Genomic DNA, 27,894 nt, shown 5'->3' on the forward strand with positions numbered 1-27,894 from the left:
GGCGAGCTGAGTACTGAGAGTCCAGCACATGTGGGGCCTCACCCTGGTATGCCCCTCACCCGTTCTTCCTCAGGTCCAGCCACCACAAAATCCACAGACATTGTCTCTGGGAAGTATATTTTATTTACATTTTTAAAATCTGTAACTAATCTCTCTCTTCCTCCTTTCCACCCCCAGAGACTTGGGAAGGGAAAGAACAGGCACCTCAAACACCTACTCCCCACATACAAATAGGCACCCCATGACTCACACCCACAAATGAAAGCGAAAAAGAAAGAGGTCTCAACCTCCCTCTGAGAGATCCCCCAGGTCTGGGGGAGGAGGAGGGGCCTGAGGGGTGAAGGGTGGGTCTCTTAAGAGAAGAAAGGGACAGAGGGGGCAAGTCAGTGTGAAGGGGTTGGAAAGTAGTCCAAGGCCCCTCCCATCCTCTTCCTTCATACCCTCCTGCCTCTGCTGGTGAGGGGTCTCCCTTCACCTCCTCAACACCAGACACAAAGCAGAGGCTGCAGCCACTAGCGGTCAGGTCTCTGGACACAAAATACTTTTGCTTTGTGGTCTCCTGATGTGGTCACCACCAGGGAGGCATCTCTGTGGACAGAAAGAACAGGCTCATAGGGATGGGGGCCTTGGGGCTGGCTCAAGCCCATGACCCAGGGGCCCCCCGGTGGCCCTCTCGAGCACATCAATTCTATGCCCTTGGTGCCTAGCACCAAGCTGACACACCCGTGTCGAATGAACACATATAAAGCCAGCAGTCAGCGAGGAAATGAGAGGAACCACAACATGGGGGAAGCGGTCCCAGCCCCTCAGCCCCGGGACTGACATGAGACCCAGCAAGTCACTGTCGACCAGAAGCAGCAACTCCCTCGGGCTTCCCAGCACTCCTGCCTCGAAAGCCATAACCAGATCTTGGGTCCCAGCTTCCTCAGGAAGACCCTCCTATACCCACAGGTCCCTGTGGCCCTCCACATGCTATCCCCGCCTTCCAAATACAGAAACCCCAGCCCTTGCCCAATTCACTTACTTGCTGAGGGCAAAGTCCAGGATCTCAGCCGTGTGGCCCCGGTAGTCAGTCAGCAGGCGGCCAGTCCGAGCGTCCCAGAGGCGCACGATGCCATCCAGACTGCAAGTGTAAACCACGGCGGTGCCCGCCTCCCACAGCAGCTGCACGATGCCTGACTGCACGGGTGCAAGAGGCAAGGTGGACGTGAGAGGAGGAGAGCGAGGAGGCATCTCAGGGAGGGAGGGTGGGAACATGGGCCATAGACAGGACCAAGCAGGAGCCAGGTCTGGGGTGGATGCTGACAGAGGCCTGGGCCTCCCCACGGGTGCCTGTACCTGGTGCTGACATTGGTGCCTGAGGGTCTGCGTAGACAGGTCATAGATGGCCAAGGTCCCATCCAGGTAGCCAACAGCTGCCAGAGGCATCCTGGGTAGAGGGGAGCACCACAAAGCTCACAGAGGGACCTGGGCCCACGTGCCCTTCGTTCCTTCCTGGTCTCCCCTCCCAGGCCCCTCCCCAAGCTCAGTCCCTCTCATCTCCAGGCGGCCTCCAGGCCAAAGCCTTAGCTCACACTCACACACTGCAGAAGCCCAAGGATTCCACTGAGTTGGACTCGCTCTCCTCCCCTTCTCCCAGGTTGGGCTGGGAGGCCACAGACTCAGGCCTGAAAACACCCACCACCTATGAGCCAGAGGAAAGTATCAGAGAAGGTCCTAGAAACACGGTCCTCTAATAGAGAAGGAAGGAGGAGAGGAGGGAGGTTGAGTGAAGGATAAGAAAGGGAGGGGAGAAGAGCGGAAGGCTTCACAGCAAGGCTTCAGTTCCACTCACCTTGCCGGTGGTGGCACTGACCAACTTGGCCTGGCAATCCACAGAGCCAGTTAGGATCAGGCTGCCATCCTGGTTGGTGGCGACACAGGTCAGAGGGCCCTGGTGACCCTCAGTCCCTAGGATGGAGCAAAGGAGTAAGTCAGACTTCACCCTGTCCCCTCTGAGTCCTGTTCCAGGTCTTAGCCCCTCCCCCACAAAGGCCGAGGCTAACACTGCCCCCAACTCTGATACCTTTTAGTACATGGATAGGGTTTCCCTGCTTCAGGTCCCAAATCCTGATGGTGCCATCTTCATAGCCGACCACAGCTCTCTTTCCTAAAGGGCCAGAAGTACAGATGAAGAGAGAAGGACAGACCACACACTCAGACACACCCAAAGAGGGAATTGGGGGTATGGGCGGGAGCCAAGAGAGGGAGACAAGAAAGTGAGGGAGCAAACACTACCCAGGACCCAGCAGAGGAGACTCAGTTCAGGGTGGAAAAGAGGGAGCTGTCTGCTCTGGGGCCTATGAGGTCAGTGCTCCTGAGAACAGGCTCAGAGTGCGGGCTGAACCTTGCGACCAACCTCTCTGCACTCAAGAAAGGACACTCGGGGGAGCTTATCTCACCATCAGGGAGGACTCGACCACAGGTGGCTGGGCAGTTGGGACCCTGGAAGGTCTTGCAGTCACCATTGGGGACTTTCCACATCCATGTGTTGCCATCAGCAGTGCCCGCCAGTAGGATAGGTGCCCGAGGGTGCCACTCCATCCACTGGACAGGGAGGAAGAGTCAGCAGGGAGGCCCATCACCCCATCCCACCTAGGAACCTGTCTTCTGAGCCCCACCAAGCTGCCTCTGCTTCTGAGCCAGGGAGGACAGTCTAGGTAACAGGCACAGATATTCTTGCTGTACCTTCAGAGTGCACTGGCTTGGCGATGGCTTGGTCTGGTAAAGATGGAGCCGAAGCCCCAAGCTCTCACCCACTACCAACCAAGGCCCCTGAGTTGAATCCACTCTAATCACCTCCAGGTCTCCTGCTTCAAAGGACCAGACCTCCTCCTTGGTGTCCACCTGCCACACTTTCAAGAGGCCACTCATGTCCCCTGTAGCCACTAGGGTAGAGTCATGGCTGAAACCCGCACAAGTCACAGAGTCCTTATGGCCTTCAAAAAAAAAAACAACCAGAAAGAGAACATCAGGACACCTAGTGCTTGGGGGCACATGACCTAGGTATCTGGCCTCCTGAAAGGACCAGCTGAGAGAGAGAAAAAAGTGGATCCCAGCAGAATAGGTGACCAAATTCATTGTAGTTTCAGGAATCAACACACCCAGGTCTCCCCAAGGAAGACAATGCTGGCCCTCCACTCAACCACATGTAGCCTAGGCCTAGGTCTTACCTTCTGTCCATTCTGCACCTCTGCCTGGAATGCCCACACCCTTCCCACTTCCCAAATACCCCTACATCAGCCTGTGTCTCCTCCTCTCAAGCCTTTCCCAGACTCCCTTGCCCAAGTAGTGCCTCCCTCCCCTATATCCACAACAGACTATGCTATTCCTCTCCAGAGTCCTCAGGCCCAGCATAGACCTGGCAAAATGGGGGTCAATAAATGGCTGTTAGATGCACAACTGTTGCAGGCTAGCCCCGGAAGACTTCCAAAGGGACACGACCTCAGCTGGGCCCCCTCACCTGCACACTCAAAGAGCAGCTCCCCATCGCTGAGCCTCCATACGAAGGCTTTGTCATCTTCACCCCCTGTCACCGCCAATGTGTTGGTCTTGGGGTCCAGGCTCACACAAAACACAGATGCTGTCCCAAGAGATAGTTCACAAGTAAGGGGATGGGGCTCCCACCTAGGGTTCTGTCCTTCAGGACCGGCAGGAAGCCCACCCCCTTCCACCCAAAGAAGCATGTCTTTCCTCCTGGAAAAGAAAGATGCATCCAAGTTCTGTCTAAGTTTCAAGCATCAGATAGTTGGAGAAACCCCTCCCCAAGCTTGCCAAGCTCCAAATCCTTCTCCAGAGCAGATTCCCCCTTACGATGCTGCACCCTTCACCACCCCACCCTGATGCCATGGACAACAGGAAAGTATATGTGCAGGGCTTACAGCTCTCAGCATGGGAGGCCACCAGGCTGGGTACAAACAGAGGGAGGAGAACATCGTGCTACTGGTTCCTTATTAAGAGCTAACATTTGAGGATTATATAAAACATGCTCAATGTAACTTACACCAAAGTAACGTTTTAAAAGAAAACTAAGACCCAGGGAGACTAATAAAGATCATAAATTGGTAAGGAGCAGAGGTAAGATTTGAACACGGGTTTCTCAGCTGACTCCAGGAGCCAAGCTCTCCTCCATTCCATCACACTGCCCCCTTTCCTGGGAGTTCCTCCAGACCAGGGCCAGCAGTTCCCTCAGAAGGCTCAGTACACAGCCGACATGCGATGCTCAAATGGCCTCCTGGCCTGAGTTTATGATGGATCTCCTGAGAGACCTACCTGAGTGCAGTGCAAAGGTGACCTCGCTGTCGTCTGGGCCCTCCATGCTGCCAACCACCCCTTCCTGGGGTTCCAGAACCCAGCCCTCCTCGTTGCCCTCTTCCTCTTCCTCCTCTTCCTCAAAGTCCACATCTTCCATCTCCTGGGCTAGATCATCTGCATTGGTCAGGTGTCAAAAAATGGGGCTTAGCAGGCGGGAAGAGGGATAGAGACAAGCGTGGGGAGGGCTGGGGTGGGTCATGTGGCAAGAGAGTGAGTGAGGTCAGACGAATGGGATGAAGCGGGAGCGAGAAGGTGTGTGGGACGAGGACAGGAGACGCTGCGTACCTGGCGTTGGCCAGAGACTGGAAAGGAGGACCGAGGGGATGATGGGAAGGGGGTGTGTGAGGGGAAGGGCCGGAGGAGGCGTCAGGGGAACCCCCACCCGGCCAGGCCCGAGCACTAAGTGTGGGGGTGGGAGGAGGGGGAAGGGCGAAGAAAGTCGGTAGGAATGACCGGTAGGGCGTAGAGGGGAGGGGGAGAAGCTGGGGTCATAGGCCAGGGGTGAGCGCCTCCTGCCCCACGGCCTGAGGACCGGCCATTCTCACCCGGGTCCGGCGGACCGGGATCCAGTTCTACCACCTCGATAATCTCTTCATCGCCATGGAAGCTTAGGGTCTCCAGTGGGGGGGTGTCAGCGGCAGCCCCGCTTTCCGATTCGGATTCCATGCGGCGAAAGCAGCCGATCCACTTCTCAGGGCCCAAACGCCTCCCAGAGTCAGCGCTGCGCGACGACGCGGAACTCGGGCCCCTCCTCCCCGGGAGGAAATAGGCGTAAGCAACTCTCCGGAAAGGAAGAGGGACGGCCGTTTGGCCAATCAGAGAAAGGGTTGATAGCTTCACCACCAATCAGAGAGCAGAGTTGGGAAAGGGACGGGGCGTGGCAGAGGGAACCCAAACTCCGCCCGACCTGACTCCGCCCCTGACAGAAGGGAAACAAGCGAGCGTGCGCGCCTCCGGGTCTCCTGGGAGGAGTAGTTCGGCCCGGTCCGCTCCGAAGGCTTTGGGGAGTTGTAGTTTCTGGTCTGTAGGCGGGACGGAAGGAGCGGGGGAGGCCCCTTACGCAAACTACAATTCCCGGCGGGGACCGCGGTGTAGGGGGGGGTGGGATCTGAACATGGCGGCGGTGGTGGCAGCTACGGCGCTGAAGGGCCGGGGGGCGAGGAATGCCCGCGTCCTCCGGGGTAAGGAGAGGGACCCCGGGGAGGGCAGGGTTGCAAGGGATCCCCCCCCTTTTTTTTTTTACATCCAGCCCGGTTATAGCAGGAGGTCAGGGCTGTCGATTCCTGCTCGCACCCCTCTGCGGGGTTAAAGAGTTTAGGGGCTATACGGTGGTCTCTAGAGGTCGCCCAGTCCGCCCCTCTGCCGTCGGGTTGCACACACCTCCGTATCCTCGCTGCGAGAGGGAGTCCCAGGGAAGCCTTGTAGGCTCCCGCGCTCCAGGTGTGTGACACTCACCGCAGTGCAGAGGAAAGTCCTGAGCTGCTGGAGGCTCGGGTTCTAGCCCCGGATAATTAGCGGTTTGACCTTGGGCGAGGTAGTTTGTCTCTCTGGGCTTCAGTATCCTCTTCTAGGAGACGGGGGGGGACGGAGTAGACCACCTTTAAGCTCCCTCTCCGTACTAACATTTCTGCGGTTTGAAAACATTTTCGCGGATTTCCTTCATACGTCTCCTGTGAGTCCCACTGCAGTCCTTCCCATCCCCGTCTTCTAAGGAGATGAACAGCGAAGCTCACTCTCCTGGCACCAGGGTGATGAGCCCACAGTGACGTAGAGGTGGCTTCCCAAAGGTGTCACCTCGATGGCGATTTTCCCATTTCCCTTCGGATTCTCCCTGGCACTTGTTACGCCGTACTGCAGTCACTTCTCTTCCTCAGATCGCAACCTCTCCTTCCCAGGCTTTCACCTCCTCCTCCTCCTGACCTTCTTATTCTCTATCCACAGGGATTCTCGCAGGAGCCACGGCTAACAAAGCTTCCCAGAACAGGACCCGGGCACTGCAAAGCCACAGTTCCCCCGAGTGCAAGGAAGAGCCTGAGCCCCTACCTCCTGAGCTGGAATACATTCCCAGGAAGAAGGCCAAGAACCCCATGAAAGCTGTGGGAGTAGCCTGGTGAGTTTTAACTAACCCTTTGCCCACCGATAGGGAGAGGCACCAGGGGAGGGCAGAACCCAGAAACTTCTCCAAATTTCAGATGGTACGCTGAATCCAGGGTTGTGGGGACAGAATTGCTGGCTGCAAGGACTGGAATCTCAGAGGAATGGGGCAGGGGAGGGGGGAAAAGTATGTGAAATTGGAGAGAGAGTGGGTTTTCTGTGGAGAAAGCTGAGCTAATCTGATATGAATTTGATTCCCTGGTGTCATCTTTTTTGGAGAACTTGGGGTGAGACCTAATTGGGATTTTATCCCGAAGGTGTTTAACACATCATTATTCAGATTTGACTCTGACCTTAATACATATTATTGATCAATATTAAAGGAAAAGGAGTAAATTACCAATTTTTTCAAAGGGATCTTATCTTAGCAGAATTTAAAAAATAATTTTTAAGATTTTTGGAGCCCTAGCTGGTTTGGCTCCATGCATAGAGTGTTGACCCCTGGTCAAGGGCACATACCTTGGTTGCAGGCTTGATCCCCAGCACCCCAGCCCCAGTGCGGGAGGCAACCAATTGATATTTCTCTCTCACATCGATGCTTCTGTCTGTCTCTCCCCCTCCCTTCCACTCTCCCTAAAATTCAATGGAAAATATCCTTGGGTGAGGATTATCCAAAAAAATAAGTTAAAGCCAATAAATATAAGGCCAAAAAAAAAAAAGGATTTTTTGAGGGAGAGAGAAATATCAATGTGTGGGGAATCGAGCTTGCAACCTGGACATGTGCCCTGACTGGGGAATCGAACCATCAACCTTTCGGGACATGGGATGACACCCAACAAACTGAGCCACACCCATCAGGGTGAGAAATTACTTTTTTTTTTCCAGCACCTTAGGTGTTCCAGGACTTTACAGTGTAAGGTTTTTCGTCTTTGATAAATATTACATCTCCATTTCACAGATGAGAGAACTGAGGCTCAGAGCTGGGAGTCTTACCAGGTCTTTTGACTCCATGTCCTTTCTCCCCACACCAAGGTGCTCCCAAGTAGCAGTTACTCGGATTAAGAAGGGTACTCTGGGAGAGGATGTTGGGCAGTTTAGGCAGAGAGAAGATTTGCCAAGAGTCAAAAAGGGAAAGAGGATGGGTCATCTGGAGAATCATGCATAGACTGTATAGTAGGCTTGCAGGGCTCATGTTGAGAGGTGTCAGGCTACAGGGGAAAAGGAATGTAGAGGTGGGCAGAGACCCACCTACACTGGGCCTTTTGTGCCATGCCTGGGTGTTTGGACTTGGCAGGGAAGTGATGGAGAGCTGTTAAGAGATTTTAAGCAGAGTAGCAGCAGGATCTGATTTGTGTAGGGCCCTCCAGCAGCCAACGAGGAGGCTAAATAGATACAAGAGGTATTGCAGTGTTCATGAGATCAATGAAGCTGGAATGAGATTCCCCCCAGCTCCTCTGGCTCAGGCGTGGCCCCTCCCCAAACCCCGTGCACATCTCCCCACCCCTAGGGCCATCGGCTTCCCCTGTGGTATCCTCCTCTTCATCCTCACCAAGCGGGAAGTGGACAAGAATCGTTTGAAGCAGATGAAGGCTCGGCAGAACATGCGGGCATCCAACACGGGCGAGTATGAGAGCCAGAGATACAGGGCCTCCTCCCAACATGCCCAGTCTCCCGAAGCTGGGTCTGGGGTGCAGACCTGAGGAACACTGCAGCCCTCCCCTAGACTGTATTGACTGGCCTCCAGACCACGAAATCCTTTGGGTTTGGCGGCAATTCTAGTCCTTGCCTCTAAGGTCCACCAGAGGGCGCATGGAGCCCAGGCTGCTGTCAGTCCTTAACTCCTCCCCACCCCCCTCCACCCTGCTCTCCCTCCCCTCCCTGAGAAACCAGTCAAAGGCAAATAAAGTTATTGAGTGTGTGAATGGAAAGGAACCGGGACTGGATTTTTGAGTCCCTTGGGATGGGAGGGACAGAGGGCGGGGTGGGTTACTCATGTGAGCCGTCTCACTGAAGCATTCAGTGTTCCGGATTAATGGTTGGGGAAACCACAGACTTAAGCAACAAGCCTAGATGCAGGCCCAGGAGACCAAGTCCTCAGAGCTGCTGGCCAGGAGGGTGGGGTCTTTCTCAGTTTTGAACAAACAAATAAATAAATAAATAAACAATCAAAGAGGGCATTGAGGGTGTGAAAGAAATAAAGCAGTACTCCTTGTGGCTGAGTCCAAATGACTCAACCTCCCTGGATCTGGGTTACTTTAAAAGGTTTGTGACTAGTGATTTCTAAGGCAGGGGTCCTAAACCTGAGTCTGCAGTCCTACCCCAGCCCAACTGTGAAATTGTGTGTACACATACAGCTTTGTGGGGAAGAGAGTTTCTCTCTCATGAGTTTTGTAAAAGGTCCATGAAGCAAGAAAGGTCATGTTCTCTGAGTGGTCCCTGCCAGACCCAGTAATGCAAGTCGAACTTCCAGCAGCCTTTTGCATCCATCACCAACAAGTGCTGGGCAAAGTGTATTTGGTTATCTTAGAAAAGGTGGAAGATAGCAAGCCGGAACGCAAAGGTAGGAAGTGGATGCTTTGGGCAGGACCAGACCAAAAGTGAAGAAAACCAGAGCCAAATGGGGTTTTAACTTCTAAATGTAAAACTTTATTATATTTCTAGTTATGTCTTTTTATGTGATATACTTAGGACCAAGGACTTGGAGAAGTCCTACTTATACCCTTGAGCTGATTTGGTTTCCACCCCACCTGATAGAGTGACCTTAGAGTGACCCTTGTTCCCCTCCCCCATTCCAGCTTGAGGCACTTGGTGTCACGAAGAAAGCAGGAGCTGGCTAGAGAGATGGGGTCTGAGTCTAAAATCCCTCAGTAGGAGTTAAGAACAGAGGGGAAGTCTCCTTCCTCTCAGGCCCTCCCTAGGTTAGCAGAAGGAAAGAACAATATCTGTCAGACTGGATGGGGTACTCCAAGGCATCCCAACCTAGTCTCTTCAGCCTGGTTACTTCCTGGCCACACATGATCCTACAAACCACCCCATCTCCTGACCTTTGCCCCTCACTTTCTGCCTTGAGCAGCCTGAGCATGGCCAGTCAGAGATCCCTCTGACAGAGCTCAGAAGCACCAGGGAGGCCTCCCGGGCAGCTTTGGAGAATGGGGACCCGATGGCTGCAAATGGGCCTGCTCTCTGCCACCACCACAGCCATGAGGAAGCCCAGGGTAGACGCTGCTCTGTATTGGCCCCTGTGCTTGAGTTTGCTCCCTGTCCTCTCCTTCTTCCTCCCCCACCCCCACCCCAGATAAACAATATATACATGCATCAAGAGAGGAGCTGAAGCAGGGGGGCCACAGCACAGATCGCTTATACCTCCCTGAGCCAGGGAGCCACAGGTGTGCCAAAGGAGTACAGGATAATGGCCTAAGAGTCCAGCAGGCGGGGACAAACCTCTTTGGCTCTGTTAGGAGTTGAGGGAGGAAATAGCTCCAGCTACCTAGCCCAGAAGCCTGTGGCAAAGGTGGGAGGGGGAACCTCATCACCTTGAAGAGTCACGTCTACATCCATATTCCCGTTTAGTTTTAGAAGAGGCTCTTTCATCCCTCCCTGCTCCGACCCCAGCAGTTAAGAAGAATTTGGTGCCACATAGTGGGTGGAGGGAGAAGGCACATCTTCAGTCTAGTCCCTGCCAAGTCCATCAAGGGCAAGAGTTAGTCCCCAGTTCCTCCAGCCCCACCAGGTGGTACCCACACATCCACAGCCACAGAGGCACTCACCCAGGACAGAAAGGAAACTGGGCGTATTACTTTAGGGGAAGGAAAGGCATCTGTGGCCCAGACCCTGGTCACAGGACCCAGCCCTCTAGAGTTGGGAGAGCCCAAAGTGGAGCGGAACTGGGGGTGCTCTTTAATCGCGACTCCCCACCAGCTGCAGCACAAAGGTGAAGATGTAGATGATGTCGGTGTAGATCTGCAGGGCGCCAGTGATGTAGTCCTCTGGGCTGATGGTGTGCTTCCGGTTCCCCAGGACCAACTGGGTGTCATAAGCCAGGAACTGCAGGGACAAGCACGAGTGAGATCCCCGGGTAAATGCCAGAACTCGTTTCTGGTCAGCAGATCTGTACCCGGAACCTCTGTGCCATGCAGTGTGCTTAGGGGACACTAATGAACAGCACAACACATGGTCTCTACTCTTAAGCAGTTCCCAGTCTAGAAAAGGAGAGACACTCTCCACAGTCCGCCTGCTGAGTGTTCTACTGCAGGCATTGTGGACACGAGAGGGCAGGGGTGCCAGAAAATCAGCAAACCCCTTGACAGGGGAGATAGGGAAGGGTAGTTGTGGCCACATTCCCTGCCTCCCAAGTAGTCTAAATTCATGCTCCATCCACTCAGTTCCTCCCTTCCCTCCCCTCAGCTCCCCTTCCCAAACAGGCAGGGCCTTACTCACCAAGGTAAAGCAAATGGCCCCCAGACCAGCATAGACCATATGGAGCCAGTAAATCTGATGAGAGGGAACAGGGATGGTGTTAGAAATCTTAGCAAAGCACGACCAAAGTGAGCTGTCAGGACCAGCTTCCCCTGGGATTCTGGCATCCAAGGGGATAGATCCAGGAAACTACCTACACGAAAGGACTACCTCTGCCTTCCAGATCCTGGGAGAAATTAAGAATGGTAACAATTTGGCAGAGAAAACAGCCCATCCTCCAGTGGCCATATGAAAACCAATCTCCAAAGTGAGTAAGGTACGGAGGTGTCCATATATTTCGGGGAAAGAGAAGGTGGTTGGATTGCAGCTCTGGGAGGGGCAGGCTCAGGCAAGCACTGGTCAAAGAGCCCCATCATCTTTCCCCAGTCATAGTCAACCTTCAGGGGAATGCTTCTTGCAGCCAATCCCGGGAGGGACAGACTGAAGAAGAGGGTTGGGAGGGAAGCCCCAACCACTTCGATGAACATCAGAGTCAGAGAGTACCCCAGGCAGCCCTGCTCAACAGCCTTCAGGTGCCTGTCCACTGAAGGGCAGGCAGCCCTCCTGTTCACATGCTTTCCCTCCCAGCTCTGTGCTCCCCTCTGTGCCATGGGGCTCCTCTCCCACCACCTCTAGGACCTGGTCTCAGCTGCCAGATCTCATCCCCTACTTCCCATGGGAATTCCGTGATGCTGTCCAAGGCTTCAGGTGCGATGGGTCCCAGGGCCGCCTGTTGCTGAAGAGAAATAACTATACCCTAACCCAGTGGTCGGCAAACTGCGGCTCGCGAGTCACATGCGGCTCTTTGGCCCCTTGAATGTGGCTCTTCCACAAAATACCACGTGCGGGCGGGCGCGCACGTACAGTGCGATTGAAACTTCGTGGCCCATGCGCAGAAGTCGGTTTTCGGCCTGGGCGAGTCTATTTTGAAGAAGTGGTTCTAACGCCGAGCCACACTCAAGGGGCCAAAGAGCCGCATGTGGCTCGCGAGCCGCGGTTTGCCAACCACTGCCCTAACCCAAAGGATGGGCCTCTGCTGGCCAGTCGAGGGTCCTGGGAGCCAAAGCCTGTCCAGGGGCCTGTGGGCCTGCTGCGCTCGTTCTACAGAAAGTCTCCCCTGACCACGGGGTTCACTGACCCCAGCTCTCCTGAGACACTCACGTATTTGAAGGACAGCACGATGGCAGTGACAATCCCAGTCACCATCATCACAATTCCCAGGACACAGAAGAGGCCTGTGCATGAGGTGAAGTCCACCTGCCAGGAAGGAGGAATGAAGTTGCTGTCAGATGAGTGTCACAACTAGCAGGCCAGCCAGACTGGCCCTGCCTCCCCCCACCTCCCAGGAGTCCCAGTGCTGCCTCCTGGGGGGCATGGGAGTGACATTCTAAGGACTGACACAGGGAGCAGCTTTGTAGGTGTAGTAGCTCTGAAGGGAAGGGATTAGGGTCTCTGAGGGAATCCCCAGTCTAGGGGTCTGGGCCCTCCCGGGCCTGCTCAAGCACCAAGCCTTAAGAGCCAGCTCTGTCTAAGAAAGGGGGGTGGAGGGGCCCCCCAAACCCTCACCTTGGTCTGGAAGCAGAAGATGGTGACTGAAATAGACACCACAGCAGTGATGATCATTGCAATGATGACGGCTTTGGTTTGATACATACTGAGGGGAAGGAGAGGGAGAGGCCAGAGGCATAAGCCACACATGACTGACTTCAAAACCGCCACTTCTCCCATGCACAGGACTGCCAGCCCAGGGATGCCCGCTCCCCCATAACACAGCCTTCCCAGAGCATGGTGGTTTGTCCCCGAATGTACCTGGAAATGGTGCCGGTCATGAAGCCCAGCGCAAGAGTCTGAGGGAAGGAGAGAGACAAGAGGGAAACACTTAAGAGAGGCATGGTCATGGCAGAGTGTCAGGGCTGGGAGTAAATGTGACTGAGGAGACAGGCGTAAGGATATGGTGGCGGAGAGAACCAGACACCTTCCACAATGGCATCCCCATCCCTAACCCTCCCTCACACCATCTCCACATCCCCTCCACGCTTCTAGACTTACAAAGAGGGTCAGCAGGATGATGTTCCATGGAAAACGGCGTCTGAAGGGAAAGAAACCATAATTAAGTGACTCAGGGCCAACCAGGTATCAGAGTCCTTTAGCAGAAGGAAGGTCTTGGCCCAGGTGCTTGGAGAATTAGGCCTTGACTGGGGGGGGGGGGGGGGGGGGGGGAGGCTGGCTCAGCCTTTGGTACCTGCTCAGGTGTTCTAGGCAGGGACAACACAGGGCAATAGGACAGATGTGGGCTGTGGGGCCACAAAGACCTGGATTCATTGAGCTTTTACACTATCTGTGTGACTGTGGCAAAGTTACTCAGCCTCTCTGAGCCTTGGGTTCTTCCTATTTGTTAAATGGTAAAATTTACATATCTTACAGGGCTGCTATAAGAATAATGGCTACATAGCTAAATAGATCCCACACAGGCAAGGTACTTGGTTGTTTTTTCAAACTGTAAGAGAAAGTTTATTTAGAAAGTTACAGAGGTAGTAGAAGTGAGCCAGCTGGGCTGCATAGGCTCAGGAAACTAGTTATAGATGCTAAAGGGTCCTTGGAGCTTAGGAGAGAAAGGCAGAGGTAATGTGCCTGGGGAGGGGGCGGGGATAGGGAAAGGCTGGGGCACCAGGCAAGGTACTGTACACACCTGCATGTATGTAGCTGCTATCAACCTCATTACTGCTTGTAAGTCTTTTTTCAGCTGCTATAAGGAGTCCCCTTTCTGCCCAAAATATTTGGCCCCACTCCTGCCCCCTGCCATCCCTTCTCTTTATCTAAGTCTATGGGACTCACCTGGGTCCCTGGCAGCAGGCAAGGGTCAGGTAGGTGGCCAGGAAGACAGCACTGGGGAGAAAGAGACAGGAAGTAGTCCACAGGCCTGGTCAGCACTAGGTCCCTCCTGGCCCCACCTGACAGCACTCACCCGGCCAGCAGGTTGGAGGCCCACAGAGCTGTTTGGAAGTCTGGGGGAAGCTATCTAGTGGGACAAGATTACCCCAGCCAAGGGCACTGTTACGGGGGGGGGGCGGGGGGGGCGGGGGTCTGGCCAGGAAGAGGGTGAAGGAGGTCGGAGTAGACAGGCTAACAGACTGTGGGGACCATTTTACTTTGTGTGTGTTGCCACCAGCTCCCCACCCCTGCTCTTAGGAGTCTGTGCTGCTCCTCACTGGGTGGCATGCACCTACACTTCCCAAAGAGGTGGCAACGTGGAGGGCCCCTCACAAACAGTATTTGGATCCCTGCTCTGAGAAATCCAGAGAGTTGTCACCACCACCGCCCCCTTGCCCCAAGCAGAGAGGAACACAGACTCACTAGGATACGTAATAAACGGCCACATTTCTCCTCACAAACTCGCCAACTGGCTTCCTGTGGAGCAAGAGAAGACAGGAGTCACAGCTGTTTCCTCAAATTGCCCACATCCAGCCCTTCTTCCGTCCCTCTGAGTCAAGGGGCCCCCCACCCCAGCTCCTGGCAGGTACCCGAGCAGGCCCAGGACCCCAGAGCTCCAAAGTGGGGCAGAGAGGCATAGAGACTCACACAAAGGTGAAGATGGCGATGATGGCCACTGTGATGAGCAGCTGGACGGAGATGATGCTGTAAACCTGCAACATAGACGGGTCAACATCCCACACCCCTGGCCTCTCCCCAGGAAGCAGCCAGCCCCCAGACCAAGGAGCCCAATGACTCTCCTCCTCCCCGGTCTATTAACCGTGAGGAGAGCCTCCTTTTTAATTTTGAAGGATCCACTCTTTGTTTCCACTCGAGAGCCCTCCCCAGCTGCAGCCAGGTGGAGAGGCTGGCTCCAGTATTATCCACATCTCAGAGCTGACCCTCACCTCCAGCTGCTCCCTGACACCCCATCCCTGTCTGACATCCAGCCTCAGTTTACTGCTTGCTTCCCCTGCCTCACTGCACAGCCAGTGTGGCCCCGCAGTTGCAGCCGTTCAGGCTGACACTGTCAGGTATCTGTCTACTCTGAGCAGGATGCTGTGCACACAGGAGATGGGGAAAGGAGGGTGAGCTACCATCATTTCTGGCTTCCAGTTGCTTACAGCCAAACAGGAGAAAGAAATCTGGGGAGGACAGAACACTTTGCAGAGTCTGCTGAGATTTTCCCAGACTGAATCTGCCCGACCCCAAAACAAGGTCACGGAAAGAGGAGCGAAAGGTTAGGGAACAGGGATGAAAGAGTACAGGGCTAGAGAGAACCTGGAAGGCAGCAGCTATTTCCACGGGAATGAGTCCCCAGGCTAACAGTGCCTCCCCGCCAACCGCCCCATTCCCACAGCCCAAAGGGCCCAGGTACACCTGCCTCCCAGCCCACATCTCACCTTTCGAATGAAGGTGTGTCGGACTTTCATGTCATCCCACTCTCCAGCCCCGAAGCTGTCACTCACTGCTCTCTCCTCGGCGTCATAGCCTGGGCCTGGGGACAGATCATATATGACCAACTGGGAACATGTGGCCTCAATCCCAAAGCCTCTGTGACATTATCTCAGAGTCTCGGGTATCTCCAGTCAAAAACCAAGTGTTATAACGAACTCCCCGCCCAAGCCAGGTCCTCTAGATGCCCACAGAGTGACCCATCAGCATGCATTGAGGTTTCCTGGGTGTGGGTGCCCAGCCCACACCTGCGTGCTCTGGTGTATAAGCACATGGTTGCAGGCACATGAACTAGAGTGTCAGCCAGAGGAGCTGCGAGGGCGGGGTCAGAGCAGGGGACTCAATAGGAGGAGGAAAAGGAAGGTAAAAACACTGCACAGCCCTAGCCAGTTTGGCCCACTGATTAGAACGTCAGCCCTTGGACTGAAGGGTCCCAGGTCTGATTCCAGTCAAGGGCATGTACCTCGGTTGGGTTGCAGGCTTGATCCCCACCGCAGTCAGGGCGTGTGCGGGAGGTAACCAGTCGATGTGTCTCTCTCCTATCCATGTTTCTCTTTCTGTCTCTCCCCCTCCCTCACTCCCTTTAAAAATCAATGGAAAAAATATCCTCAGATAAGGATTAAAAACAACAAAAAACACAGCACATGTGTGTGCAGGGTGGAGAAGAGTGTGTAGACCATGATCTACCTCAGGTCAACAAGTAGGACTCAGAGAAAACAGACATGTCAGGGATATATGTTCACAGGACAAGACAGGACTGGAAATGTGACTGACCACTGATATTTGCACGGAGCAGACGAGCAGACGAGTGGCCAGATGAGCCTGGGCTGTGCTCCAGGCCACACGGCATTCCTGGAATGCCTGGGGACTACTTTCAAAGTCCGTGTGTGGGCTGCTCAGGAAAGTCACTGCCTTCTCATCTTATCTCATCTCAAAGACCAAACAGCATTTACTTGCCAGGGTGATTACCAAACATCCAAATGACCTCTGGATATATGCAAAAATCATATGTTACCTTAAAGGACAAGGATTAAAAAAAAATAAAAAGTACCTCAGGTTCCAAAGGGGGAGAGGCACTGGGTGGGGTGGCGCCCCTAGTTAGGAATGGCCGCCTAGTAATTAATTACTTCACCCAGCCACTTTCTGTGTGGTGTGTAACTTCCGGTGTGTCTTATGCACTCAGACTCCCTGCTGAATAACGGGGCTAACAGGTGGTCCAGGGGAGCTAGGTACTGAGTAGGGAGGAAACAAAGATGGGAAATGGAGATGAAAAACCGGGTGAACAGGAAGTTGAAAAGGAACGAAATGAGGTGGCTCAGTGCTGCCAGTGCTCCGCCCCCCGCCCCCCGCCCCCCGCCAGCCACCCTCAGGACTCACCGTAGTGCATGGGCATCGGGTGCACGGGGGGCATAGGCTGTGGGTAGCCAGCAGGGTGACCATAGCCAGGCTGTGGGTAGGCAGGGTAGGCAGGGTACCCGCCGGGCAGGACAGAAGGCTGCCCATAGCCCCCATGGGGTGGAGGGTACAGGGGGTTGCGGTCCTCATACGGAGGGGGTGCGCTGGGGTTGGACATGGCCACTCAAGGGCTGTGGGGAGACCCCAGTGGTTGGGACCTGAAATGGAAGACAAGAAAAAGTCATGAGTGCCTGGCCCAGCTCACCCCACCCCAATCTAGGTGGTCTCTGTGGAAGGAGACCCTCCTATTTTCTCTCAATCATGGGGTGCCATCCTCTGCCCACAGGCCATCCTCCCCATTGCTATAGTGCCTTTGGCCCACCAGCTCAGCCCCTGCCCCTCACCTTCACACCAGCTTTCTGCCCACAGCCCTCCCTGTGCAGCATTCTGCCATGGGTCGGGGCGGGGGCACAAGAGTCCAGAGGTATCACTGGGCATCAGTGGGGTAAGCGATGAGGAGCAGGGGCCTGGGAACTCCCCTGTGATCATTTAAGAATGCCTTCTAGCCCTGGACAGTGTGGCTCAGTTGGTTGGACCATTGTCCTGTACACCAAAACGTGGCAGGTTCGATTCCCAGTCAGAGCACATACCCAGATTGCGGGTTTGATCCCCAGGCGGGGAGCGTGTGGGAGACAACAAATTCATGTTTCTCTCTTTTTCTTTCTCGCCACCCCCTCCCCCCGCCTTTCCTCTCTCTGGAATCAATTTTAAAAAATAAAATAAAAATTTTTAAAAAGCTTTCTAGTGTCCAGGGAAGAAGCCCAATGGCCCAGCAAAGCCTGGTGAATCACAGGGCCAGCTGGGACCCATTGAAGGGTCAACCCAGCCCCCATGGCAGCTGGCAGGAGAGTCAGGCCTGAAAGGCAGAGCTGGGGAGGAGCCAAGGCAGATGGTGGGGGAGGAGGCGAGGACAACAAGCTAGCCCTGGTGCTGGAGCCACCAGCCCCAGCGTGGGAGGGCAGAGGGCTGTGGACAGTGGCAGGCTGAGTCAGGGGACGCCTGAGGCCTGGGGGAATGGGTGCACAGGGCTGGCCACCAGAGCTGGGAGGCGGCGCAAAAGGGCAGGCCTGAGACAGAACTTTCTGGTTCTTTCAAATAATAGCTTAGGCGTGTCAGATGGGTGTGTAACAGCCTATGGCTGCCACTGCTCTCTTCATGGCCTTGTCAGGGATTGGATAGTGCTTGCAGAGCCTCAAAGCCCCCTGGGGAGGGGGAGACACTCGTTTTGAACCCCAGGATCTCTAGTGTCCCTGTGATTCTTGCCTGTCTCCACCGGGGGCAGCAGCTAGCAGGGAAGAGGGAGCCCTAAGGATTCATGCCACAGGGTCCAGTCACTACCTTCTCTGCAGGAGGAAGAACCCCACAGCCAGGGGAAAGTTGAGGACAAGGCCCCAAATGCTCAGTTCAGATGAGGGAAACAAGTCTCAGAACAGTGACGTGATTCCCGTGATCACAGAACTGGCAGGTTAATGGTGCCACCAGAATCTCCAAGGCCTTCAGGGTCCTAGATGTCTGTCTTCTGTATTACGTTTTCTTTTTCCTTCCTTCCTTCCTTCCTTCCTTCCTTCCTTCCTTCCTTCCTTCCTTCCTTCCTTCCTTCCTTCCTTCCTCCCTCCCTCCCTTCCTTCCTTTCTCCTTCCTTCCTTCCTCCCTCCCTTCCTCCCTCCCTCCCTCCCTCCCTCCCTCCCTCCCTCTCTCTCTCTCTCTCTCTTTCTTTTCTTTCTTTCTTTCTTTCTCTCTTTCTTTCTACTTAATTTATTGATTCTTAGAGAGAGATTGAGAAATATTGATTTGTTGCTCTACCCATTCATGCATTCATTGGTTGATTCCTGCATGTGCCCTGACAGGGATCGACCCTGCAACCCTGGCATATGGGGATGATGTTCCAACCAACTGAGCTACCTGGCCAGGGCATATTATGCTGTGTTCTTTATGCCTCTTATGCCAAGTAAATGTCCCCCTGGACTGGTATTCCCCTCTTAAGTGGCAGAGATTGGGGCTTGCGAAGAGCTAAGAAGGAGGTCCCTGGAAGACCCCGATTAGGGACAAGCCCTGATAAGAGTCTGGGCCCCTTGACAGAGCCACCACCTGTCCTAGAGCATCTTCCAAGGGGCAGACCTTTAGGATCCCACAGAGAGGAAGCACCCCCAGATCCAGGTCAGCAGACAGCCTCAGAGCCTCTGCTGGAAGGAAGAGCCGGCTTTTTAGGGCACCTGCACAGTTCAGGGATCAGATAAAGGACTGTCTTATCTCTTCTCTCTTATGACAATTGGGATAATCCAGAGAGGAAGGTGGCAGGGAGGGTGGGGAGGCAGGATTGAATTACAGGCCAGGTCTCTAAATGGGTTATTTTGAGGAAAGCTGTTCTCCATCTTCCCAGAGTAAATGGACCAGCGCAGCAAGAATGTGTCAGGTCAGAAATAAGAAAGATGTCCCTGACAGCGAGGGTGTGACACAGCAAACCAGGGCATCAGAAGTGGGGTTGTGTGCTGGTCCTGCACCGGGGAGTAGAGTGGCCTGAGGAGAGGGAATGAAAGGAACAAGGGAGGACTGAAAACTGGCTGTGCTGAGTTTAAGAAACCGAGATATTCACTGTTTTTGACAACGTTTTGTTTAGCCCTAGCCGGTTTGGCTCAGTGGATGGAGCGCCGGCCTGCCTATTCCGGTCCACGGCATGTACCTGGGTCGCAGGCAACCAATCGATGTGTCTCTCTCACATCGATGTTTCTCTCTCTCTCTCTCTCTCTCTCTCTCTCTCTCTCTCTCTCAAAATCAATGGAAAAATTTCCTCATGTAAGGATTAACAGCAACAATAACAAAATGTTTTGTTTATGTAAGAGTGAGAAAATACTCATAAGTCGTTATATGTGTCTCTTCTTAATAGACTTTTAAAAGACGAAGAAAGAAAAACTGGGGTCCCCTTCTGTGAGACAAGAGGCTCCTTCACCCTCTATCCCTCTATCCATCCCCTTCAAAAATCCCCTTTTAGCCCTAGCTGGTTTGGCTCAGTGGATAAAGTGCCAGCCTGTGGACTGAAGGGTTTCGGGTTCAGTTCCGGTCAAGGGCACATGCCCGGGTTGTGGGCTCAATCCCCAGTAGGGGGGGCATGCAGGAGGCAGCCGATCAATGATTCTCATCACTGATGTTTCTATCTCTCTCTCCCTCTCCCTTCCTCTCTGAAATCAATAAAAATATATAAAATAAATTAATTAAATTAAAAAATATTTTATTGACTTCAGAGAGGAAGGGAGAGGGAGAGAGAGAAACATCAGTGATCAGAGAGTATCATTGATCAGCTGCCTCCTGCATGCCCCCTACTGGGGATTGAGCCCGCAATCTGGGCATGTGCCCTTGACCAGAATCAAACCCGGGACCCTTTAGTCCCCAGGCCGATGCGATGCTCTATCCACTGAGCCAAACTGTCTAGGGCCGTGGTCGGCAAACTGCGGCTCGCGAGCCACATGCGGCTTTTGGCCCCTTGAGTGTGGCTCTTCCACAAAATACCACGGACTGGGCGAGTCTATTTTGAAGAAGTGGCGTTAGAAGAAGTTTAAGTTTAAAAAATTTGGCTCTCAAAAGAAATGTCAATCGTTGTACTGTTGATATTTGGCTCTGTTGACTAATGAGTTTGCCGACCACTGGTCTAGGGCAAATATATTTTTTAAATCCCCTTTTAACTACACCAAGAGAACAGTGGCCTGTTTGCAGGAAGAGGGATGGGTTTATTTGTCATTATTGCCCTCATCTCAGCACCCCGGACCATTTGATGTCCACCATCCAGATGGTGGCATGTAGGTGAACAGGCTGACCGCAGCAGGGGGCACTGGCAAGAAAGGCCCTGTGGTCAGAAGCTCCAGCTGAGCCACCAGTGTCACCAGTACCCAGTTCTGTAGCCTCCTCAGGGTGCACCTCTGTGAAATGAGCTGAGTGGACCAGGCGGTCCCTGACTCATTTCCAGCTCTAACAGACGGGAATCCTACAACTCCCCTGAGAAGCCAGGCTATGCAGTGCCTGCCTGTTCATGGCCAGCCAGCCACGCCTCCTTCCTTCTTCAAAGCTGAGCCGGACAAACAGGTCCCTCTCCAGACTAAAGGGTGAACCAGGGAGAGCAAGGCCGGCCTTAGATGGGCCACGAGGATCCAGGGTTCCAGCCCAGTGCAGAGGGCTGCTGACTCATGAGGACTCCCTCTGCACTCCTGCCCTCCCTCTGACTCTGCTGGTTTCAGAGGAATTCACTAGTGGCTCTGCCTGCTGGGGACACAGGAGGTCACAGCCCAATTCTCTGGGGCCTCAGCCACCAGCCACGCTCACCAGAGACCGGCACTGACCATTTCACCTCCCTATGCCTCAGTTTCTCCAGCTGGAAAATGAGTTTAATATTATAATAGTACCCTCCAGATAGTTGTAAAAATTAAATGAGAAAATACACGTAGAACACTTAGAACAGTGCCTGACCTCTGATAAACAATAAATGTTGAATATTTTTAGTTATTATTTCATTAAATCCTAGCAAGAGGCCAACAGGGTAGATAATGTTATTTTCCCTATTTACAAATGAAGGAATAGAGGCTTAGAAGAATTAAGTCACTTGCCCAAAGTTACTTAGCTAGGGTATAAGGAAGTCAAGATTTGAGCTCCAAGTCCAACTCCAGAGCCCATGCTCTTAGAGCCCCTGCTCAGATCCCTCATTCAAACACCCTGTCTGTTCAAACTTCTAATCACTTCTCATAGCTTCCCATCCAAGACCCCCTAATGACAATGGAAGGCTTACAGAGCAAGGTGATTCCAGACCATTCAGCCCCTTTCAGAATCCCCCAGGTCCCCAATCCTGTGCAACCACCAGGAGGAAAAGAGGGTAGTCAGAGACAGAGATTCTTACTGGTAAGAGCTGAAATGAAACTCACTCAGCTAGAGTAAGCCCACCCCTCGCTTTGCCAACCAGACAGCCATAGGGAGGCAGAGTGACCTGCTCTTTGTCACAAAGCTGGACCTGGGGTCGGGTGTAGAGGCCTGAGCACGGAGAGGGAGTGAGCTCAGCCACACTCACCTCTGAGCAACGCCAGACTACAGAGCCTCGGCCCAGGGCTGCCAGCACCGGCAGTTCTGAGCCTGCACCCTGGCTGCTGCCCCACCCTCATGACAGCCCTGGCCACCTCCTCATTGAGCTCAGCTGGGGATGAGGTTTGGGGCTGGCACTGGCCAAGGGAAAGGGGGAAGTGACCAGTGTTTACTTTCATAGCTATGACTACAGGTGGGAGCTGGAGAAGAATGTAGAGTTGAAAGGGAAGGAGGAGAAATATCTAGAGAGTGAGGATGATTCATGCCCAAAGACTAGGAACCAGGAATCAGGTCATCTGGAGGGGCTCACAGTCTCCAGGGGCTAAAAAGGACTATTAAGGTTCCCCATTGGAAGCCAGAATTTTTCTAAAACACAGTGAGCATTCAACTCCTACTGGATACACTCCAGTGACAGGAGCAAGACTGTTCTACTTGCAGGCAGCTTGAATCACTAGAACATTCTTCGTCACAATGCCTATTACCAAGACATTCAGACTCTGTCCTGTCCTTGCCATATCACAGATCTAAGTTTGCTCCCCTCTCTTATGAACCTGATCCCTCATCAGAAAGGAGCCGGCACCTCTCCTTTCTCCTGCAAGACCCCCAGACCCAGCCGGCACAACAGCAGAAATGGGTGGGCTCAGATGTAGGACTTGCTGGCTGTCAAGTTTTCAGGTGCAGCATCAGGAAAGCATCTCCTTCCCCTGGAGTTGGGGCCACCATACTCCTAGCCAGTTGAGGCCCAGGCCCAGGCTCCCCTGGGGGCATCTGAAGGGTTAAGGCTCTGGAATCTGCAGAGAGACTGGTGCTACTGGGGTTACAGCAAGAGGGTGTGTGTGTTGGAAGGAGGGGTGGAAAGGAGCAGCTGACTGGTCCAGGCAGCGTGCCCTCCTCCCTGCCAGGAATGGATGCCCAGAGCCAGAGTGGAAAGAATAGCTCAGAGTGCACATCTCAGGAAACCCCACCCAGCAGGCCTAGGAGGGCAGCCCCTGGCCCACTGTAACCAGGCCTCTTATTACAGTCTCTTTTCCTCCCTCTTCCTTTACCTAACCCAACTCCCCCACCCAAGAAAACACGTCACCCTCCTACCCCAGTATATAGCCACCAGGGCAGAGGAGGAGTAAAAAGATACACCCAGGAGTGTCTGGGCATGTCACCAGGCCTGACGCACACAGACCAATGGGCCCAGAATCCACTTATCCTCTGTCTGCCTGGCCCCTGGGATTAATAGGATGACGCTGAGTGGATCTAAAAACTGAAACATCAGAACTGGGTTGGACTTTAGAAATCAGCTGGTCATTTGACAGACTAGGAAATCCCAGAGCCAAGAAAGTTCCTGTCCCAGCCCACGACAAGCCCTCTGGGTCATGGGTTTGGAACTTCATTCCCAGCCCTGCCCACTGTCTGAGAACTCAGAGAAACAGAAGGCAGCACACACACCCTGAGGCAGAGCCAGAACAATCCACTCATTTCCCCAGTTCTCTATGCCTCCTGCTCACAAATAGATAGGACTGTCAGCCCATGACTTCCTTCCCAGTCCAGGCCTAACCAGGGCGCTCACTCCAGTCAGAGAGTGAGAGGGGTGGCTCCAGTCTCCACGCTGCCCTGGAGAGCAGGGAGGACCCAGGCATCCACAGCTCCCCCATTACCCTTCGCTGAGGGCAGAATTGTGTCATCAGTGTGGTAATCTCAAAGACCCCAGGCAAGTCAGTGGTCAGAGTGGCCTGGGAGTGCAGTATAGGGAATGAGGAAGCCTTTAAGCAGGCAGGGAAAGAAGAGAATCACTTACAGTAAGTAGTAAGTACTGTGTACTTACCATGCAAGACTTGGGCACATGGGATCCTCACAGGCCCCTATGAGGTGCATATTCTTTTTATATTGATTTCAGAGAGGGAGAGAGAGAAGCATCAATGGTGAGAGAGAATCATTGTTGGCTGCCCCAGGCACACCCGCTATTGGGACTGTGCCCTGACTGGGAATCAAACCATGACCTCCTGGTTCATAGGTCTATGCTCAACTACTGAGCCACACCAGCTGGGTGAGATGCATATTCTTATTCCCACTCTACAGATGACAAAACTGAAATTCAGAGAAAAACAGATGTAAGGTCCCATAGCAGGTGGACAGCAGAGATGGGTTTGAACCTAAATCTGATGTCTGATTTTACACCTGCCTGGAGCAGATGCCTCTGAGACACCCACCAGTCACCTGTGTGATGAGGTCAGCACCCAAGGCGGGCTGAGGTAGAAAAGATCTTTGCTGTTGATACCAGTCCCCTCCCCTTTCTGGAAAGTCCATCCAGGCCAGGGCCCTGGGTTAGGAAGCAGGGAGCTGAGTTCTTGTCCTGGCCCAGGTCCTGACTGCACTGTGTGAGTCAGGGTAGGCCACTTCACATCCCTGGGCTCAGTTTTCTCATCAGTGAATGAGCACACTGAACCAAAAGATCAAAGTCCATGCCAACTCTAAGAGTCTCTGATTCTGAATGAACAGCCCAAGCAAACCAGAACGGGAGACTTCAGGGCAGAATGACCTACTTCCTGAAGATTCTAGGCCGAGGTCACTACTCATGTTAACTGTTCTGGATGACCGTCTACCGAGGCAAAGGCATATGGCATGTTCTGGGTATGGGAGTGGCCAAAACTTCTTCTCCTCCAGAACTGCCCCCTGAACCCGACAGCCAGCATCTCCTAGGAGCTCACTCACCCCAGAACCTGAAGAGAAACAAGGTAGCACTAGAAAAGAAAGACTGAGGCAGAAAGCCAAGAAACCTGGGTTTAAGTTCTAACTACCACTAACTAGTTGTGGGAATCCAAGCAAATGACCTCCCCTGGCCTCCTTTTCACCCAAATCAGCCCAGGTGGGGGGAGAGGAGGAGGGGCTTGTTACTGGGACCAGAGAGTGGAGAGCTAGAATCATCACCCAGGCCTTCCCTGGACTGCTCTAACAAACACAGCCCAGGAGATGGGCATGGATGAGCTCTGAAAACAGATCAGTCTGAAAAGCAATCCATATCCCCTTTTGGAAATTCACACGGCACAGTGGCACAGTAGGCTGCTGAGAAGTCCTGCAGTGAGCAAACCTGTTCAACTTTGTGTAACCCAGTGTTCCTTCCAACTTTCTCAAACCCGAAACATTTTTATCAAAGCACACCTACCGAATAATATTCTATGGATGCTGAGCAGGCCACCTTTGTTTTACAGATAGACCCAACCCTGAGAATGACTCAGGTCCTAACTCCTCATATCTTTATTTTTTTCTTAATGTTTATTTATTGACTTTTTAAAAGTATTTTTTTTATTGATTTCAGATTGGAAGGGAGAGGGAGAAACATCAACGATAAGAGAGAATCATTGATTGGCTGCCTCCTGCACGATCCCCCCGGGGAAGTAGCCCCACACCCTGGGCAAGTGCCCTGACCTGAAATTGAACCGTGACCTCCTGGTTCCTAGGTTGACACTCAGCCACTGAGTTGCACTGGCTGGACTATTTATTGATTTTAGAGAGAAGAAGGAAGAGAAAGAGAAAGAGAGAGAAACATGGATTTGTTGTTTCATTTATTTATGAATTCACTGGTTACTTCCTGTATGTGCCCTGAATTGGGATCAAACCTGAAACCTTCTCATATCTTTTTTTTCAATTGAAGTATAAATGACATGTAACATTATATAAGTGTCAGGTATACAACATAATAATTCAATATTTATATATACTGCAAAATGGTCAATATTTATATATACTGCAAATAAGTCGTTATCATCCATCACCATACAAACTTACAAAATTTTATTTTTTGTGACAAGAACTTTTAAGATTTACTCAGCAACTTTCAAACATGCACTACAATATTATCGACTAACTCCTCATATCTTAAAACCTCGGCCCTCACACACAGCCTCTCCGAGCAGCCACATTAAGTACCAGGCATGCCCCCTCTCAGAGAGTCAGCTAGCTCAGTGCCAGGATGGATCCTCTGTGGGGGTCCTTCCTCTCTTCCCTGCCCCGCCCCCCAAGCTGCTATTATAATCTCCACAGTAGGATTTACTGCCAAGGCTGGGTGACATCTCCAACTAGCATAGAGCCAGGAGGCTGGCATTCCCTGACATCACCTTAATGTAACAGGAAAATACAAATCATTACACACAAGAAGGACTCATTCTTCTCTTCCTCCCTGCCCACTGTATTGAGTACCATCTAGGTACCCAGCACTGTGGACTTCTGGATATCATTTCTACTTCAAAACACACACACCCAGGTTTTAGCTTAGAATCCCCGAATCTTAGGGTTGGAAGATTCTGTTAAGGCCATGCTCTCCCAGGCGTTTCCAATAGAATACTCCAGAAAGCCCACATCATTTTGCTAGCGGAAGCTTTCCCTGAGAGCTGTATGAGCTTGAGCTTCCGCTCCCTGGCCCTCCCAGTGCAGTCCTCTGAAGACACACAAGTGTGTGTCCCTTCTCTGGGGCCTCTGCTCTTTCTAAGGGCCCAGGGTGAGAAGTTGGGGGGATGGAAGTGCTCTGAGGTGGACAGCTTGCAGCTAAGGCCCCCATTCCCATGGGAGGAGGCTAAACTGAGGTGGCTATTACCTCAGCCTGACATGAGGTTCTCCCCACACTTAAGGTGTAACCCATCATTACCTCTCTGAGGTGCCCATTTTTACAAGTGAGGCCCTGAGATCATGGCATAAGGAGACAGTAAATCAGGGCCCTTGACACTGTGTGGTCCCACCACTTTTTTCTAAGTTACAAACTGGCTCTCTGGGTCCTCATGACTGGAGAGACAGGGAGCGCAGGCAGGTGAGAAGGAAATATGGCTGCCTTTGTCCCAGACAAAGCGGCCCCAAGGAAGCACCTCGCTCCCCCTGCCACCACTGGCCAGGCCAAAGGCACCAGCTTTGAAACCAAAGCTCACCAATGAGATGAATATTTCAGAGCCCAAGAGAACTGGACACCTGAGGGACCTTCCATGACACGTGTGTGGCTCTGACCCTGGTTCCCAGGCCTACCCCCACTTATCCCATGTCCAGGTTCCTCAGGTAGAACCCCACGGCTAGAGGCCACAGTGGGCTGAGAGGGGTAGAGACCCCCCCCCCCCCCCCCCCCCGGACAAGAACTGATGCAGAACCCACAAGATCAGGGCCAAGACTCCCAGCATTCTTCCTCTACTTGCCCTCCCACTGTCCCCTGGCTCCTTCCCCAGTCTCACTTGTTTACCCCTTTTCCATTTTCCTGCTTGCTTTTTACTCTGACCCAAAGAGGCCAGGAGGAGAACAATACTGCCCCTGTAGCTTTCCGAACCCAGCCTGAGGAAGTGGCAGGAAGCAGGCAAGGTGAGACAAAGCCATGGTGACGGAGGTGCCCACTTCCCCACCCACGGCCAGGGGCTGCTCACTATTTCCACCCTGTCCCTTCCCCCAGTGACCAGTACTCTTTTACCTGTCTACACCTGGGCTGGCGTAGGGGCAACCTGAGGCCACCTCCTGCTCCCAGCAGCTGAGGGCCATCAGAGCCCTCATTCCACGCACAGCTGGCCACTCTGGGGATGGCACTGTGGACACGCCCTGCGACAGACACGCGCCAGAAAGAGGGGCACATGACACCCTCAAACCCTGGCCCGCCCGCCGGTGCCCACAACCAGCCGCTCGGCTCCCAAAGATAAACGGGTGGCACCCGCCTGCCCCAGGCGCAAGGGGAAAGCGAAACTCCAACAGAGAGCGCGACGGATCCGCGTTCTGGCACCGGCTGCCGGGGCGGGAACGGCCCAGCCCGCCGCGCACTCTGAGAAAGTTTGGGGGCCCCGGCCCAGCACCGACCCAGCCCTGACTCAGTCCCCGCCGGCCCGCAGTCCCCAACTCCGGCGGGCCGCGGACCCCCAGCTTGCCTGGCAGATCCAGACGGTACGTTCCCGGCCTCCAGGCGTCGCAAGTCTGGCACCGCCCGCCCGGGCCGGGGCTGGGCTGGGCTCTGCGCCCCGCCCCGTCGCGTCGGCCCCTGGGGCGGGGTCTCTGGGCGCCGCCAGTGGGGCGCTGAGGTCCGCCCCGGGTCCCGCCCGCGCCCGG

At 53.6% G+C, this 27,894-nt stretch overlaps 3 protein-coding genes across 4 annotated transcripts; 1 reads left to right on the top strand and 2 right to left on the bottom strand.

The window, feature by feature from the left end:
- Nucleotides 1-204: 204 nt before the first annotated feature.
- Nucleotides 205-5,104, bottom strand: AAMP (angio associated migratory cell protein). The gene is made up of 11 exons (XM_079782338.1): nt 4,899-5,104; nt 4,312-4,467; nt 3,503-3,622; nt 2,839-2,978; nt 2,442-2,586; nt 2,066-2,149; nt 1,835-1,950; nt 1,581-1,684; nt 1,339-1,429; nt 1,025-1,179; nt 205-588 (listed from the first exon to the last, which is right to left on the bottom strand). The coding sequence occupies exons 1-11, from the start codon at nt 5,017-5,019 to the stop codon at nt 513-515; spliced, it is 1,308 nt and encodes a 435-aa protein (XP_079638464.1). The 5' UTR covers nt 5,020-5,104; the 3' UTR covers nt 205-512.
- A 314-nt stretch (nt 5,105-5,418) lies between these two features.
- On the top strand, nt 5,419-9,773 carry LOC307105953 (putative hydrolase PNKD). The gene is made up of 3 exons (XM_079781948.1): nt 5,419-5,534; nt 6,295-6,463; nt 7,955-9,773. The coding sequence occupies exons 1-3, from the start codon at nt 5,468-5,470 to the stop codon at nt 8,145-8,147; spliced, it is 429 nt and encodes a 142-aa protein (XP_079638074.1). The 5' UTR covers nt 5,419-5,467; the 3' UTR covers nt 8,148-9,773.
- On the bottom strand, nt 9,111-27,819 carry TMBIM1 (transmembrane BAX inhibitor motif containing 1). Of its 2 annotated transcripts, none has more exons than XM_079781947.1 (12): nt 27,272-27,422; nt 16,705-16,940; nt 15,276-15,370; nt 14,482-14,546; nt 14,257-14,310; nt 13,738-13,788; nt 12,952-12,991; nt 12,712-12,749; nt 12,469-12,556; nt 12,064-12,159; nt 10,885-10,938; nt 9,111-10,491 (listed from the first exon to the last, which is right to left on the bottom strand). In XM_079781947.1, the coding sequence occupies exons 2-12, from the start codon at nt 16,898-16,900 to the stop codon at nt 10,345-10,347; spliced, it is 924 nt and encodes a 307-aa protein (XP_079638073.1). In that variant the 5' UTR covers nt 16,901-16,940; nt 27,272-27,422; the 3' UTR covers nt 9,111-10,344. The 2 variants fall into 2 exon arrangements, with proteins under 2 accessions (XP_079638073.1, XP_079638072.1); XM_079781946.1 differs by lacking the exon at nt 27,272-27,422 and adding an exon at nt 27,717-27,819 and having other exon boundaries at nt 9,114-10,491.
- Between the last annotated feature and the right edge of the window lie 75 nt (nt 27,820-27,894).

This window comes from Cnephaeus nilssonii, assembly GCF_951640355.1.
Source record: "Cnephaeus nilssonii genome assembly, chromosome: 10".
In the NCBI taxonomy this organism is placed as follows: Eukaryota; Metazoa; Chordata; class Mammalia; order Chiroptera; family Vespertilionidae; genus Cnephaeus; species Cnephaeus nilssonii.

Coding starts and splice junctions, on each gene's coding strand:
- AAMP (XM_079782338.1), bottom strand. CDS start 5,019: ATGGAATCCGAATCGGAAAGCGGGGCTGCCGCTGACACCCCCCCACTG. Junction 4,468..4,898: donor TCCCGGTCCGCCGGACCCGG/GTGAGAATGGCC, acceptor TGACCAATGCAG/ATGATCTAGCCCAGGAGATG. Junction 2,150..2,441: donor TGGTCGAGTCCTCCCTGATG/GTGAGATAAGCT, acceptor CTGGCCCTTTAG/GAAAGAGAGCTGTGGTCGGC.
- LOC307105953 (XM_079781948.1), top strand. CDS start 5,468: ATGGCGGCGGTGGTGGCAGCTACGGCGCTGAAGGGCCGGGGGGCGAGG. Junction 5,535..6,294: donor GAATGCCCGCGTCCTCCGGG/GTAAGGAGAGGG, acceptor CTCTATCCACAG/GGATTCTCGCAGGAGCCACG. Junction 6,464..7,954: donor AAAGCTGTGGGAGTAGCCTG/GTGAGTTTTAAC, acceptor CCCCACCCCTAG/GGCCATCGGCTTCCCCTGTG.
- TMBIM1 (XM_079781947.1), bottom strand. CDS start 16,900: ATGTCCAACCCCAGCGCACCCCCTCCGTATGAGGACCGCAACCCCCTG. Junction 14,547..15,275: donor GACACACCTTCATTCGAAAG/GTGAGATGTGGG, acceptor TCTATGTTGCAG/GTTTACAGCATCATCTCCGT. Junction 12,557..12,711: donor ATGACCGGCACCATTTCCAG/GTACATTCGGGG, acceptor CCTTCCCCTCAG/TATGTATCAAACCAAAGCCG.